The sequence below is a fragment of the Vidua chalybeata genome, chromosome 23 (assembly GCF_026979565.1).
Source record: "Vidua chalybeata isolate OUT-0048 chromosome 23, bVidCha1 merged haplotype, whole genome shotgun sequence".
NCBI lineage: Eukaryota > Metazoa > Chordata > Aves > Passeriformes > Viduidae > Vidua > Vidua chalybeata.
The window spans coordinates 2,165,886-2,182,228 of record NC_071552.1 but is presented as its reverse complement, the minus strand read 5'-3'; the positions used below and the strand labels follow the sequence as shown (position 1 = coordinate 2,182,228).

Here is a 16,343-nt window from a genome sequence, read left to right as displayed (position 1 = left end):
AGAGAGGTGGAGGCACGAGCGAGTGCAGGAGCAGAGCTGTGATTAGTGTCCGTGTCAGCAGGGCCCATTTGCACAGGTAGAAGGGGAAGTTTCGTTGCTGCAGACAGCAAAATAATTTCTCTGGGTTTGCAGGGCAATTACCGGGGTGCTGGTGGTGATGATTTACACCGAGCGCTTGTGCGAGGCAGTGCTGGGCCTTGTATACAAGGCACATTATTGATATTGCAATAAATTCTGCTCCAAGCAGGCAGCAAGGAGCAGGAGCGAGCCCAGGAGTGGGAGAAAGCAAGGGAAATCCATGGAGAAAACACCTCCTGTGGGAAGGAAGCAGGAGAGGAGTGAGGCAAAGTAGACAGGATAGGAATGAGGAGGTAAAACTTAGTCTGGCTTCCTCCAGGAGTAGGGGAGGTGCTGAGACACAAAACTCAGGGGGAGAGAGCTCTGCAAGGCCTAGATTTAGGTCTGAGGCTGGAGTTGGCATTGCTAATTTTCCTAAGTGTCCAAACTCCGGGTCCAGACACGAAGCAGAGGCTCCGTAGGATGTGCTGCTTTCATGCCAACAACTCGCCACTGCCATCTGGCCACCAAGGGCAGGACAGAGGTGACCTCCAGCCCTCTGCTCCCCCAGCCCCCAGCTTTGCTGAGCACTGGAAATGCTGCTGCAGCCCCGTTCCCCTTCATTCCCCTCATCCCTGTGGCTGAGGGGCAGATCAGGGAGCCAAGCCCTGGCACCGGCCAGGCAGCAGGCAGAGATAATCACTGAGTGAACAGCCCCTTCCAGCAACAGGCACTCAACCAGCTCATTACCGGGCTATAAGCTTCTAAAAACGGCTCAGCCACAGCTGCTAGGTGGCTGAGGACACTTCCAAACAGAGAGGAGAGGAACACTTTCAAATTAAACACCTTTTGCACCTCTGCCATGCGGTGCAGCCATTTTGGAAAGGGGAGAGAGAGACTGCAAAGCTGTTTTGTTTGCAAGAGCCACCTCTCTCCTCTCAGAGAGGCTCGGCGGATGCCTGGCTAATGCTGGCACTGAAACCAGCCCCAAAAGTGAGGATTAAAGAAGCTCCACGGGGCAAGAAGCCAGGATCCCCCTCACACCGTGGCTGCTGGCACCAAGGCTCCTCCTGGTGATCCTTACTCCCCCCTGAGCCACAAGCTCTGGGCTATCCTGCCTTCCAGGCTTCTCCCATTGTTATCTGCATGAAAGATGCCTGGGTAGGAAGGATCAGACAAATTGGATAATATTCCATTCATGCAGTCCTTGCTGATAAGCCTGCTTAGTGAAGGGATGCCCATAAATATTTCCATGCCAAAGGAGGATGCTTTTAGCATCTCTTAGACCGTGTTACAACGGCAAAATCGTGCTGCAGGGGTACTCTGCAGTGCCAAGCTGTGCAGCCAAGCCCTGTGTTAAACGAGGCTCTTCAGCACTCCACAGTGTCCCCACACTGGGGCAGAACAACAGTGACATTCCCCTGTGGCCATGCCTTTGGAGTGTTGGCTTTAAAGCCATTCCCTCTGGGTATCTCCCTCCCAAAACCCCGAATTTCAAACCAAGGATTTTCATTCATGTTCCCCAAACATGAGTTTGCAACGAATCCCAAACTCTTGGGTTAGAACAGACAGCTCAGGTGCATGATAAGGTTTGAAGTCACTGATCCAGCCGCAGCTAAGGAAAATGCTGAATCCCAGAGGGGTTCAGTGGAAGAGCAGAGCAGTGAGATGCTGCTGGGAGCAGCCCCAGTGAAAGGGGCAGTGGCTGGGAGTGCTGCCAGCCGGGGCTGGGTCACTCAGCTCTGCTTTTGGGGGAGCAGCGCCTTTGGGACTTCTGCTTTGATTTGGGATTTTACCTGACTGATTATTCATTACCTCCCTACCTCCTTCTTTTTAACTGTTTTTTCTTACTCCTCCCCTGTTTTCTTACTCCTCCCCTCCCTCCTCACCCTTTTCTTCTTTCTTCCCCCTTCACCCGCCGTGTCCTGTCTCACCCCTCACCATCTGCACGGACCCTCTGTCCCCACTCCCCCACTCCTCCCTCGTGTCCCCCCACCGCCTTGCTGCTCTCTTCTCTCCAGAACCCTGGCAACAAGGACTGTGATGTCCAGTATGCAGAGCTGGACACGTCGGCTCTGGCCGCGTCACCCAGCCCTCGGAGCTCCATCCATGCTGGCGGAGACCTAGTCGAGTATGCAACCATCCAGCCCAACTTACGCTAGCGCATGTCACTCTAGGCCCTTTCCCCTCAGATTCTGGCCTCAAGGTACTCACGGCACTCTGCCTTCCTCACTGCACCCCTCAAAGCCACCGCTGCCCCCTCCCTGCATTCCTCCCTCCCTCTGGAGCGCTGCCCCTGTCTGTCCCTCCCTGCCTGCTCTCTCTCTGTCTCTCTGCTGCCCTGGTTTTTTTTTGGGGGTGCTGCCCAGAATGCCTTTGCCTTGCCTTGCCTCTCTGCATGCTCTTTTTGCTGCATTTGTTTCCCTTTGCTTCCTGCAGCCAGGCATGCGGGGCAGGGGGAGAGGGTTCATGGCCTGGTGGCAGAGCAGGGGTTTGCCCCCCTGCTCCAGGCGGGTTTGAAGTTCCTGCTCTGGTTCAGGGAATTTCTGCAGCACCTGTGAGGAATCAGAAGTCAGAGATGCTGAGAGGGCTCTTCCAGGCCAGGACGAGGAGGGGAGGGAAAGGAGAAGGGAATGATTGAAAGGAAAATTTTAAAAAGAAGGGCTTGTGTGCATGTGGAAGTAACTCTAGAGAAGATGGAGCATATGTGCATGTGTGAAAGAACAAGGTGGGAGAGGATGTAGCAGAATATGGGAGCACCTAAAGGTTCCCACAGCTGAAGGACTCCGTGGATAGGAGACAGGCAGAGAGGGACTGTGCATGTGACAGTGACAGGGCTGGCGTGGCGTGAGGCTGGTGCAGGTGGCAAGTTTGGATGCTTGGGAGAGAGGGAGAGATTATTTTCCTTGGTGTTCTCCTTCTCAAAACTAGGCACAGACTGAGCCCTGTTCTCCTGACTTTTTCAAGTGTCACCAAACTCTTTCAAGCTCAGGCCCTTTGGCAGGGAGTGATTAGGACTCAGTTGGTTGTTCTGGACCATCTCCAGTAACCCTTTGAATGATGTTTTTTTTAGTGGAAAAACCACTAAAACTGGGGTGACTTCAGCTCGTCCTATGTTCCTTTGCCTCATAATCACAGCTTTTTCTCAGCTATTAAAGCCACCAGGTCCCTGAAAGGGAGAGTTCTCCTCTTTCCCACCTTTGCTGGATGATTCCAAGAGTTTTTGGCCAAGGAAATGCCACTGGTGCCCCTCTCCTTGGCTCCAGCTCTACCTCACTCCCGTGTATTCCTGAGGCTTTGGTGACTCCAGGTTCTGCCTTGCTCCTTCCCCTTTGTTTTGCTGCCTTTCCAGCAGCAGGAAGGACCTGTGGGTTTAGAGGAAGGGAAGGGAGAGGAGAAAAAGCAGACAGCAAACGGAGAGGTGCTTTGCAGGTCCTTGAATCCCTCCTGGTCACCCCAGGTAGATCAGAGGAGGCGGCAGCTTGGGGACAGAGAGGGACAGCTTGGAGAAGATAAAAGCCATTGGATCATTGGGAGGGAAGGAAGGAAAGGAGGATGAGCAGGAGGAGAACGGCCTTTTGATAAAGCCCCCTTGGACAATCCTGTTTAGTGTCTCCCTGGGATGAGGAACTCCTGGGTGAGGGTGCAGCACACACACCTGGGTGCGAGGTGCGCAGGGGCTGCTCCAGTTTGCTCTCCCCCTGTGCTCCCTGGTTTTCCCGTGCTGGAAGCAGCCCTGTAGCTCCCCTGGTGTAGCAAAAGCCCTCCTAGGTGAGTGTCTGCAGCAGCCTGGGCCGGAGCAGATCCGTAACCTCTCTCTCTTGCGGTGTCTCACCCACTCCTGCTCCCAGAATGAGGATCAAGGTCTTCGTAGACGTAACGAGCGAGAGTGGACAGTAAGTTTTGGATGGGTTTGGTTTTCCCTTTTCTCCGTTTCCCTCTGGGGATCTGTTTGTCACCGCGCTCCCAGGCACTTCCAGCCTCCTGCATCCTCTCTGGGATGAGAATTCCAGCCCTGAGGAAGGGGTGGTTGAAACCAGCCGCTCTCCCTCGTGTCTTCACCTCCCGTTCCCAACAGATTCTTGGGCTGCTCCCACTGTTCCAAACAAGGCAAGAGCTCCCAAATCCATCTTGGGAGGTCTCGCCTCGTCCTCCCCAGGGTGGGGAATTTTATTGTCAGCAAAAGGACAGTAATCCTCCAAATCCAAATTTGGAAATCCTCCCAGTCTCTCTGAAGTAAAAATAAAGCCAGTCATATGGTGCTTTGAAGGTGTAATCTCCCTGCTAAGACACACCACAGATCAGGGCAGTTTAATTTTTTTTATGCTTTTTTAATTATTTCCTCCCCCTTCACCTCCCCACACTCCAGCTCTCAATTTTGCTTGGGAATTTCTTGTCCCTGTTGCAGCAGGAATAGCTGGAAACAGTCAGACTTGGAATCAAGAACACAACAAATCAGCGACCAGGGTTCAGATTCCCATTTCCAAATTGCAGGGGAAACAAAGCCAAGAGGTGGCACCTTATTAATTTCCCATTTTTAAATGAGGATATCAGCCTTGCCTTGACTCCAAAAGAGTGGAGAGGAGGATTTGGGAGAGAAACAGCCAGGAGGGAAATGTTTGGGACGATTGATGGTGTGAGGTGCTGTAGGAACATGGACCAGGTAGGTACCAGAGGCAGCAGGGGAAGAGAAAAGCATGCTGTGAGAAGGAATGCAACGTTCTGAGCAAGTTTTCTGCATCATTAATACTTGCATGTGTCCGAATGCATCCCTCACCACAGGTCCTTGCTCTGTATTCTGGGAATTTCAGCTCAATCTTTGTTATTTCCTGAACCCAGGGGCGAGTCCCTCTGTCCCACTCGCCCTCAGCTTGGTCCTCACAGAAGCCCGAGCTCAGGAGCACTGGTTCCTGCTCATCCCTGACACATCAATGCTTGTCCTTTACTCAGGACAGGGATTACCCGAGAGCTCCCTCACAGATAAAGCACCAAACAGAGCAGGAACCTGCCCAGAGATCCCTACAATCATGGCCATACTTGGAGGTGGAAAAACACCCTGAATACCGCGAGTAGGGAGTTCAGACCCAGGGGAGGAGAGGATGCGAGGCTCCCAACACCAGGAGGAAATAATTCTTTTTTTTTTGGTTCCCAGTGTGTTTTCTGTCCCCAGACACCCAAGACCCTCTGCCCTGGCTGGTCCACAGTGTGGCAGCAGCTTTGTGACGCTGTCACTCAGCAGAGCTGCTCCTTCCTGGCCATCAGCCTGTGCTGCAGCCCAAAATTCCAAACCCACAGATGAGGAGGGTCAGGGTAGTGGCAGCCCAAAATTTCGGGAGTTTTGAGCAGCAGGGGCTTTTCCCAGCCAGGAAAACACAGGCAAACACATTCCTTAAGAGCAAAAATGTGTTTGCCATGAGCTTGGCCAAGCAGAGAAAACCATAACCCGTCCAACTCTCACCTGTAAAATCTTCAGACTTCCCAAAAAACAGCAGAGAGATCCTCAGGTCACTGAGAAGGAGTTTTTCACTTTCAGACCAGTAGGAACTCATCATTCCAAGATGATTAAAAGTACAGGACATGGTCAGCTGCCTCACACCTCCTGCTACCCAAAGAGACGTTCTGCAAATAGAAGAAAAGATGGAATTGGGTGTGGAGGGATGGAGAAGGGTTGAGTTAAAGTCATGGCAGAAATGAAAGCTCCCTAATTCAATCAAATAAAGCCTGTTTAAAGGTAATCTGCCAGGCTGTCTGAAGTGGATAGATTGCTGACATCCCCTTTAATCAAGCTCTTGGAAATAAAACCGAGAGGGGAGGATGTAACCCAGATAATGAAGAATTGCATGGAGTCATGCTGGAGACAAAGGCAAGTGGGAGAAGTCAGGTGGGGGAAGGTGGTAGAATCATGTGCCAGTTCAATTTAATTAGTTCATTATCCCTAATTTAATTTCAAACTTCGTTAAAGATAAATTAGATTGGGGAAAAGTCTCAGTGGGACTGGGGAAGGAAGTCAAAGGGCACCGGCTGCGAAATGTGTTGAAAAACACCGGGCTGGTTTTGTTCTCCTCCCTTTTGCCACTCTGTAAATGAGTTCAGGAGCAAAGCAACTCCCAGCTCAGGTGCTGAGGAGAGGTAAAAGGAGACAGGGAATTCTCTTTCTTTGGCCCTGACATTCTCCAGCTGCCCTGCCCTGACCCCACCTATGAGGAGTGAGCACAAAAGAGGGGCCAGCAAGAAAAGGAGGATTCGTTTGCACTCACCTGTGCAAACAGAAGTGCTGACAAAACTGCACTGGGTGTCTGTGGCAATGCTTCATGGGCCCTGTCTCACGGCCACATTAACTGGGAGATAAGCAGGAAGACAAACGCTTTGCTGACCCCGTTTATTGTCACAGCCAGCCTGTAAAAGAGTGTCTCACAGCCCCTTTTGCTGCCACCTGATCACAGCCAGCTCAATTTCCACTTATGTTGACTGTGGATCTCTCCTAAGAGACCTTTCTGTCCATCAAACCTGCACACAGCACCAGCAAATCCTCTGCTTTTCTCAAGAAGCACATAAACCTCCCCTCCCACTTAATTGATAACAAATTACAAGAAACCCCCTTGCCTGCTTTGTCTTACTAAATTTCTGTAATTAAGACAATTCCCTTTCAGGTTAGCTTAACCCAGAAAATTAAAGCAGGAGGAGAACATGGCTAAATACATTTTTTTCCCCCTTCCAGGTTGGAAAGGGATTCTGTTGAGTGTGACAATTCTTAAAGAGCAGATTGTACAGGGAGAGGACTTTACCCATCCCATTTTCCCAGTCTGTGAGCCCCTTTTAACCTCTTTTTATCAGCTGGTCAGAAGAACAGCAAACATTTATTTAAGGTTAAGGTAGAGTTAGTGAGGTTTTTTCATGGCCCTTGGCTTGGGCTCCTCTGGTTAAAGAGCTCTAATGCTGCACTTACCCACATTTTCATTTGGCAATTAAAAGGCTAAAGTGGACAAAAAACTGTGGGAATGGCCCACCCAAATTTAGGATCCCAGCACAGCAACTCCACTACTGGCTTTTAAAAGCTCAATCTGCAGGATAAACAGTTTTGCCAGTGGAAGGGAAATGAAAATGAGGTTGACCTCAGCACTGCTGCTGTTTTCCTGAGGCTCAGGCAAACTTTCCCTCACTGGGCTCAGCCAGACTGTTCCCAAAATTGCCTTTGTGCCTCTCCCAGTGGTCTGAGCCATCAATAAATTATTGTAAACACCTTGTTTTCTCTAGGATTTTTTTTTTTTTTTAAAGCGTCCTGGTGAAATATTCATCCAGGAGCTGGCAGCAGATGAGCTGAGTGGATTGTTCTGCTCCTTCAGGCGTTTTCTCCTGAGGGCCAAACCTTTGTCCTTTCCACTAAACTCACTGTTCCTGGGATTTTGAAAGGGAACAAGGAAGGACTCAAGGGCAAGTTGCTTGCTTCAAACCACAAGCATCAAAACATTTTCCAGCACTGTTTGGAAAAGAAATTGTCTTGGAGAAGAAATTATCTCCTGGTGAGCACCCCTGAGCCCAGGTTGGTTTTAAAAACAAATGTCCATCCTGCTTGGGTCGTCCTGCAGAGTTTCCAAAGCAGGAAAGGGTCTGGGAGCAGGGAGGAATCCTTCCCATCTGCTGCCACCCTCTGGGGAGCCGCAGCCCGGGGATGTGGGAGAGATGCTCCCTCAACCCCAGGGAGCAAAGCATCCACACACAGAGGGAAAATCACGGGGCCAACAGAGCAGCCTCGGGTTTGGAAGTGGTTTTATGTTGTCTGTAGTTGATTTGACTCACAAAACCAGCCCCGAGGCCTCCCGGGGAGCTGTTCACACAGGTAAAGCCCAGCACTCCTGTTTCCCACGTAAACAACAGGCACAGTAAGCTTGTTCTGCATCCCAAGGCCCCGATAGGACACATGTCCCTTTAAATGGAAGAGCACAAGCCTGGCTTAGATTAATGATGCCTTCAAGCACTGCTTTTCCAAAACTCAGGTGTGGAAAGCGTTAGAAAGCGTGGAAATAAACTGCCCTTCCTTTGGCTGGCTGCTTGTTTAGTCCAGAGAGCAGAGTATTACAGACAAGGGACAAACCATGCCCGATCCATACATATTCATCAGCGACCTGGCTATTTCAGGCAGCAAGACAAAAACTTTGCAGCGTGAGGATTTATCACCTGGGTTTCCATTTTCCTGAAGCAGCGAGCTCGGTAAAGTAGTTAATATTCCATCCTGCTTGCTCTCTGTGTGTCTCAGCAAGGAGCTGAAGAGCTGTGTGTGTTTTCTGGCCGTGGATCCCGGAGTTTTCACCCGTTGACTTTTGTCTCTACTTGCAGAACTTTGGAAAGTGTCACTCAGAGATATCGAATGCGAGTGATTACCTGACCCGCTGTTACTCACATGAAGATCGATATCTGGAGAAGATCCCTCATGTCTATGCCCCCTTGTCAGACCTCCCACAAGATCTTTATCCTCACCATTCCGACATCTCCTTCTGCTGCCCACCTCCCGGCTCCCGGGCTCCTTACATCTGTCCTAAGGAACAGTATGTTTAAAGTGTCAACACTGAAAAAAAAAAAAAAAAAAAAAAAAAAAAAAAGAAGAAACTCATGGTTTTCACCTCTCCTGTCGCTCAACAACCAAGGCCTTCCAGCCTCCCCTCCCTTTGCCATTGCTCGTTTTATTGATTGGTTTTTAAATCCGGGTGCAACTGCCATGATTAGTTCCAAGTGTCTGCCTGGCTTGCTAACGCTCAAGGGAGCACTCTGCCTTCTCCCACGTCCTCTCCAGTACCTGCATCTTTCTTTTCTCCTCCTGGCTCTGTGTGTGCATGTGTCTGTGGGTGACAGCTGCCCTGTGGTGGATGGGATGTGCCCAACCCAGTCCAGTGTCTGTAGGTTTTCCCCTGTGTCGATTCCTGCACTCTTCACACCGGAGTAGCCGGGTGTGGATTATTCCCAGCCCAGTGAGGTTTTACAGCACAGCCAGTGCTCAAAGCTGAGCCTGTGGCTTTTTATTTCTTTTTTTTAATTGTTTTTTTCCCCCGCTCCTTTTCCCCCTCGGAAGTGGGGATAGCAAATCCCCGTTTGTGAAGAGCTAAACAGCCAAGATTGCTGAACCAAATCGTAAGATGCTTATAACGAAAGATGCTCAAAACCAACCCAAAAATAGAGATCAGGACTTGGTTTAGGCAGTTTGTTTCTGTCCTTTTCCCTTCCTGCTCCCACTCCAGTCTCTTGGATTGACTCTTTTAAAGGGGACGTATTTTGGAGTCAACACATTTGGAGAAAGCATCCTTTAAATACCAGGTCTGATAACCTGAAACCCAAAGGAGAAAATAATTATAAAGGAAAACATTCTCTCTAATTTTCCTTCCAAAGCCTAACATGGCCCCCCACGAGCTTTTCTTCCCTCTCTTCCTCACATCTGTTGATTGGAATTTTAAAATTAACTCAGGCAGAATATGAAGAATAAATCAGGTTTTCAGGTAATCTCCTTGCTCTTAATGAAGGATAAAAGCCAATACATGAATTTGGCCTTTTAACTTTTATAAAAGCATCTTAGTTTTGGGACTACACCTTTTTTTGATATTGGAATGTGTGTGGGTGTGTAAATCCAAACGTGTACATTCCTGTGACCACAAAGTGTTTTAGAGAAGGGAATTTATCTCCACATCACATTTGTGTTCACTTGTATTAGAGGAAAAAAAAATAATTATCGATATACACTTCAATGTATATAAAAGCAAAGAAGGGGAAGAGGAGGACAAGGAATGAACATCCTGCCTCAGAGCCTGGTTTCAGGGATAACTCCCATCTGTTTCACCCATGGCATGGAAGAGGTGATGGCTGGGATGGTTCTGACCAAGGGGATAAAGCTTTGTGGCCAGAGGGCATTTCCTTTGCTTTGGCTCAGGGAATTTCCTTTGCTTTGCGAAATTGGCATTCTGCAGACACTAAAATCCCTCTGGAAAACCTGAGGATGCCTGAGCTGAGGGCATGTGGGAGGGAGAGGTGGGCACTGCACCCTTACCCTGCTGCCCAGGCACCCAAAACCTGTCAGTGCTGCTCGGACAGGTGAGAAACGAAACTCCCAGCAGGTGACAGCCCCTGTCAGGGGACGTGTGACCACACAGGTGTCCCAGCCCTGCTCCTGCCCTGCCACCTGCACTGGGGCACCCGTTTCTTTTTGTCTAGCTGGATCTCAGCAGCTCTGCTTGTTCTCTGCCCTCGCTGTGTCCCTGTCACCTCGAGCCTCGTCCTGCCTGTCCCTGCTCCCCCCTCCCCACAGCAGCACATCTGGGTCGCTCTGCTTCCCTGCAGGCTGACAAACACATCTGGATGTGGGAGAAGGGTTTACACCCTGGTCAGCCGGGCAGCACAGCCCCGTGGGGGACAGCACCACGTGCATGGATCCCCCGGGGATGCCCTGAATGGCAAAAACCACCCCCAGCTCTTCCCAGCCCTTCCCCAGTGCACGCTGCCACTCTGTGCTCGAGCAGGATGAGGTTTGTGGGGGGAATTGCTGCTCCTGGAGAGGTGTTTTCCTGCTGGGAGGGGGCCTCCCACTAAGTGACAGGTGGGTGCATCACCTGAGCGACCTGGGCGTGCCTGGCTGGCTGAGGAGAGGATGAAGGGGAATTTTTGATGCATTTTTTGGCCAAGCTGGAATGGGCAGCAGCAGCTCTGCCACGTGCTGGTGCATGGAGCCCCCTCATTCCCAAAGGATATGGGGAGGATCATCAGGACACAGCCTTAGAGCACTCCACACAACTTTCCAATCCCATCCTGCCAGTCCTGACTGATGCAAACCTTTCTGGAACCATCTGTAGTCACATTTCCTCTGCCAGTCTCCAGAGGATTCAGCCGGTCGTTCCCTCACACCAAAGGACTCCAGTGCTCCATGTCTCTATTCAGAAAATGCATTTTGCTCTCTGGTTTTCTCCTCAATACACCTTGGGTACCACAGAGCTGGAAACTGGCTCTGAACTGAAGGCACAGCTGAATCTGCCAAATCTGCCTTTGCTCCCTCTCTTTGGAAAGGTGAGGAGGTGCTGGAAGCCCCACGGGTTTCTGATGTCCTGGAATCAACCCTGCACCACTGACCATGAGGAAAAAGCAAGCAAAAATCCATTCCAAGCTTCCCTACCTGCATGCCTGGAATAGCAGAGCACTGCCTGTACTGTGGTTTCATTTGGAGCCTTCACCTGATGTGGTTTCAGACAGATCCAGGAATTTAAATGAGAAGTGGAATATGTTCAGGTCTTCAGATACAAGAGGAAAGAAGCCAGACAAAATGATTGCTTGCCAGAGGAGGCTGAGAACACGTTGCAGGTGGTTTTCTCTGCTGCCCATGTCTGGGACAAAGCTGCTTTGATGAGCAAGGGGAAGGCAGGGATACAAACTGCAGCGTTACAGAAAAACTCTGCTTGCCTTGTGCAGCTTTGAATCTGAGCTGCCCACAGAAGTCTGCCACAAAGGGTTTTACTGGGCTTGCAGCAAAGCAAAAGCATTTCAATGCTCCTTGAAAAGGTAAAGGCAGGAGAAGCCGCAGCTCAAAGCACTAGTTTGACTTATGCCAGCACAGGTATTTAGTCTAGGAATGCCTTGGTTCTCTCTGCCTCTCCTGAAGAGCTGGGTTGATCTCAAAAAATGGCAAGAGGGACTCGCCACACGCCACCAAATTCCTCTGCGCCCTAGGAAAAGGGGAAAACCCTGAAGGAAAGCCCTGAAGTAAGAAATAGTGAGTCCACTGTTTTGGTTTTACAAATCCATGCTTGGAAATTGTTCTGATTCAGGGCTCGCTCCCTTTCCCTGGTGTCACACAGCGTTTGCCCAGTGGCTCTTCCCAAACTTCCCTGCACCTGCTGCCAGGGCTAAATCCTCACTTTGCTCCACAATAAGGCTGCCCATGCCTGGGGGGAGCTTGCAGGTGCTGGATCAGGGCCAGGGGGAGGTGTTCTCCTGCTGACACCGTGCCAATTGACTTCAAAAGATCCCTGCTCTGGAGACTGAGCCACCCAGCAGCGCTGTTGGGCGTGGATCACTGAACAAGTCCAGCTGGAAACTGGTGGAGTGGGATCCAGTGGGCTGGGAGGAGCTGGTGTTGTAGGATAGAGAATCATTTAGGTTGGAAAGACCTCTAAGATGGAGCTGTTCTTCCTGTTATCAGGGTGAAATGTCACGGGTTCTGTTCCGTGTGTTGGTGGCACTGACACCAGAGCTCTTGCAGATGGAAAAGACTGATCACAGAACTTAAATAAAAGTGAGCTGAAGAGTTACAGCAATTTCTGTCCTGCCTGTGGGGCCTGTGGGGGGTGTTTGATCTCTGCCTTGCTCCCAGGGCTGCCTTCTTGCTGAGTTGTCCTCCACATCCCTCGCCCCTTTCACTGCACCCCCCAAAATGCACCCACAGGCACTCCTGCCTTCTCCCAGGAGTTCCTGCCCGTTCCAGAGGCTCCTCAGGACTGGAACAACCCACTTTTCCTGCTGCATCCCTCCCTGCCTGCAGCACAGGGCGCACAGGACCCACAGGTAAGCAGAGGAGCAGAGTTCAGTGACCTGCTGCACTTCCCTGCCCTGGCCGTGCCCCCAGAGCAGTGAGGGTGCTCCAGAGGTGCCAGTCTTGGGGTGATCAAGAGGTGCCAGTCTCGGGGTGATCAAGAGGTGCCAGTCTTGGGGTGCTCCAGAGGGTCCAGTCTCGGGGTGCTCCAGAGGGTCCAGTCTCGGGGTGATCAAGAGGTGCCAGTCTTGGGGTGCTCCCAGAGATGCCAGTCTCAGGGTGCTCCAGAGATGCCAGTCTCAGGGTGCTCCAGAGGTGCCAGTCTCAGGGTGCTCCAGAGGTGCCAGTCTCGGGGTGCTCCAGAGGTGCCAGTTTCAGGGTGATCAAGAGGTGCCAGTCTCCCTTCACTTTGTTTGGGAATCCTCCTCCCAGCCTCCCCCTGCACGTGGGTGGGACAGATCGAGTCACAAACAGCCAGCCCTCGTGGCCAGCAGCTATTTAGGGAGAGAAAAGGGGGGTTCCTCCTCCTCCTCCCCAGCCCAGCTCTCATGCCATGCTGATTTCCTGGTGCAGGCACTCAGTGCTGGCTGCAGAGGCAGGGAGACACCGAGCCTGCCCTGCTGGGGGAATGGGTGTGAGCCCAATCCAGCTGAACACTCAGAACTTCCTCAGGAGGTTCCCTGTTAGACACGACTGATCAATAAACCTTTCACTGGTGGCCTTTTTTTAGCACTAACTCTGAGAATGAAAAAGCCCCAGGATATTTCTGACCAGCAAAGCTGCACTGCACAGGGATGGAGCCTCTGCCTCTGGGTAAAGGCCCTTTGGAACAATTTAGCCCCAGATTTGGGGCTGAATTGAGGGATGAGTTCATGGAGGGTTTGAATGCACCTGCACCAGCAGCAGCCAAAGCTGGTCATGACTGGGAAGGGTTTATTGGGCTGTGGGAGAGGAGCTGACACAATTCTGCTGGGAACTCCAGAGTTTCTCTGGGCTGCTTCTCAGAAATGCCAAGGAGAGACACAATTCTGCTCAGGGCCAGGATATCACACAGGATGGTGGGAGCAGAGAGCTGGCAATGCTCTCCTCAGCCTGCACACAGACAGGTTTATCCTGCATTTCTGGAACCTGGCATCTCCTCCCAGGACTGGGTTTACTTCCCAGGAAGGGGGAAAGAATCTGGATTTACCTCCTGCATGGCAGTTTTTAAAACATTTGCCCACAGTCTGCCACCAATGCCCATCTGGACGTGGTCCATGGGAGCTGAAAAGTCACACAAACACCCAGTGTGGCACCAGAAACACCTCGCACAGGTGAGAGCTGCCCACTCCAATGGGAAAACACGTCCATTCCAGCTCCTTTTTTATTTCCTCGTGGCTGGCAGGGTCAGCACTGAGTTTTGTGGTCCCGTTCTCCATGCTGAATGTCTGATCAGTGCCACAGTCAGAACAGAAAACTTCCTGCTGGGCCATTTTCCGGTTGTGTAGAAATTTATGCATCTATTCATATGTATAAAACTAAAACACAGCTCTTGGACTGCACTAAATATATCAAACCTATCAAAACACTTAGATAGGATAAGTAAATTGATACTTATGTAGTGTAAGGTGAAAAGCTCTTGTTTTACCATCTAATTACCTTTATAAAGATATTTTCTCCTAGAACGAAAAAAAAAGGGCCCCATGGAGGGTGGAGGATGTTCAAATTCAAGGAGGAGCTGCAAACTCAAGGCCAGCACAGGAAAAGGGCTGCACTGAAGATTTCACATCCCTGCTGCAAACAGGGCAGGGATGAGCTCTTCTTTTTTTTTTTTTTTTTTTTTTTTTTTTTTAATTTTTTTTTTCCTCTCTACTGTCATGCTCTATTTTCTTCCCCTTTATGGCAGATGGGAGGTGAGGTTTTAAAGGCTGCCAAGAATGCATCCAGCCCTGCTCCTCTGGCGGAACAGCACCATAGAGGGAATGAACTTTTCCTCCAAGCTTCCTCCCACCCCCAGCCTCCCCTCCCCCTCGTCATCCAGGCTCGAGCGCCATCATTTTCATATCAGTACTAATTACATTAATTATTCTCCTCAGCATAAAACTCATTAAGCTGGAATTTACGGTTCATTAAGTCAGAGGCAGGGTTCTTCCTCGTTGTGGGGTCAGGATTATTTCTGTCCTGGCTGGGGGCAGCTCCTAATCCGTGTCTCCCTGCTAAAGTGTGACCAAAGTCGTGTGTGCCACCGCAGGGGTGTCACAGCAGGCTGGGGGGGTGGCTCTGAGCCCGGGGGGGCTGCAAAGGTCAGCGCTGCTGGTGTGAAATGTGGTTTGTTCCAGCCCGGGGGAGATCAGGTGTGAGGAGCAGAGCGGAGCAGCCGAGGCAGGGCGAGCCCAGGGGCAGCAGGATGTGCGTGGTGCTGTGGGAAGAGGTTTGTTCACCAGCACACCCAGCTCCACGCCCGCTGCAGAGCTGGAAGTTGCTCCCAGCACAGGACACGGAGGATTTTCTGCCCAAGCCAAGGGAACGCGCTCAGGGGGGCTGAAACAGGAGGGAGATTTGAGGGTGTCCACGGGCTGGAAAGGCCATCCTGGCCATGCCTTCGGGGTGAGAGCAGTGCTGTGTGCCAGTTCCCCACGCGCCCTGGCCAGGCTGGAGGGTTTATCCAGCTGAAGGGCCCCACCTGCACTCCCTGAGAGCTGGAGGTGACTCCTGGGGGTGATGCTGTCACCTCCTCCCCTCCAGGGACGCCTCTCGAATTAACCAGCACCTGCCCCTCTCCTAAAGAGCAGCCAGGAGTAAAACCCAAGAGAGTAAAACAGATCCCTCCAAAAAGATTTTGGAGAGTAAAACCCAAGCTGGGAACGGGAGGGAAGGAGGAGCAAGGAGAAGCTGCAGATGCCCTGCTGAGGTTCCCCGGCCCCAGCCCCGAGCCCAGGAGCTGGAGGGATGGGCAGGATCACTTCCTAAGGGACCTGACCCCAGGGAATCCTTTTCCTGAGTGCAGTCCCTCCTCCTCACACGGCACAGGTTCCTACCTCACTCCCTAATTGCTGTAATTAAGCAGTCACGCTGAGTGATGTTAGACACAGGGTTCAGAGTCGTTAGAGCCCTGCAGAAGATTAAAGCACCCCCACCTCCAGGGCCTGAGCTCTTCCCCATCGTGGTGATGATGGGTTAGAGCAGCAGGCAGAGCTCTGTGGCACAGGCTGTGTCATTTGTCACGGCTCTGGGGTCACAGCATCCTGTCACTGCCTGCGACCTCCACAGCCCTGCAGCTCCCAGAGGTGCAGGACTGTCTGCAACAGTAGATTGGAAGCCCTGGAAGGGCAAACTCCTTGTGAGTAGCACAGAGATGATGCCTGCGTGCCTATTTTGCCATCTGTCAAGCATGAGGATATAAATACGCAGCTGGATTTGTGCAAGTGCAAAGTGCTGTGGAGCGGAGAGGGGACCATTTTCACTTTATTAACTCAGTACCCACCATTTTCTCTCTCTTCTGGTCCCCTTTAGGAAGGAATTCTGAGATTAGGCAGTAACCAGGTACGATCACGAGTTCAAACCCGGTTCCTGATGGTTTAACATCAGCCTGATTAGCTGGGAAATGGCCTTTCCTAAGGCACTGGCTGACAACAGCAGGGGACCAAGCTGGAGACAACTTTTCAATCCCACATCTGCATTCCCTCCCTTTCCAGCCTTTTCTGTCCTCGGGGGCACCCAGTGTTTTGCAGTTCTGTTCTCCCAGTGCACGGGACAGGGGCTCAGTTCATACACAATTGGCACCTAATTCATTTCTCTGTGAATGTGA

At 51.3% G+C, this 16,343-nt stretch overlaps 1 protein-coding gene across 4 annotated transcripts in view; it reads left to right on the top strand.

Annotated features, from left to right (window-relative positions):
• NECTIN1 (nectin cell adhesion molecule 1) overlaps positions 1 to 12,335 on the top strand; it is a 95,903-nt gene extending 83,568 nt beyond the window's left edge. The window contains exons 9-10 of one of the 4 annotated variants that reach the window (XM_053963325.1): positions 3,909 to 3,953; positions 8,392 to 12,335. In XM_053963325.1, coding sequence (XP_053819300.1) covers positions 3,909 to 3,953; positions 8,392 to 8,610 — 264 coding nt within the window. In that variant the 3' untranslated portion in view covers positions 8,611 to 12,335. Of the gene's footprint in view, positions 1 to 2,078; positions 2,264 to 3,908; positions 3,954 to 5,590; positions 5,875 to 8,391 lie in introns of those variants that run through there. The other 3 variants (XM_053963328.1, XM_053963326.1, XM_053963329.1) reach the window with 3 other exon arrangements.
• Positions 12,336 to 16,343: the final 4,008 nt, after the last annotated feature.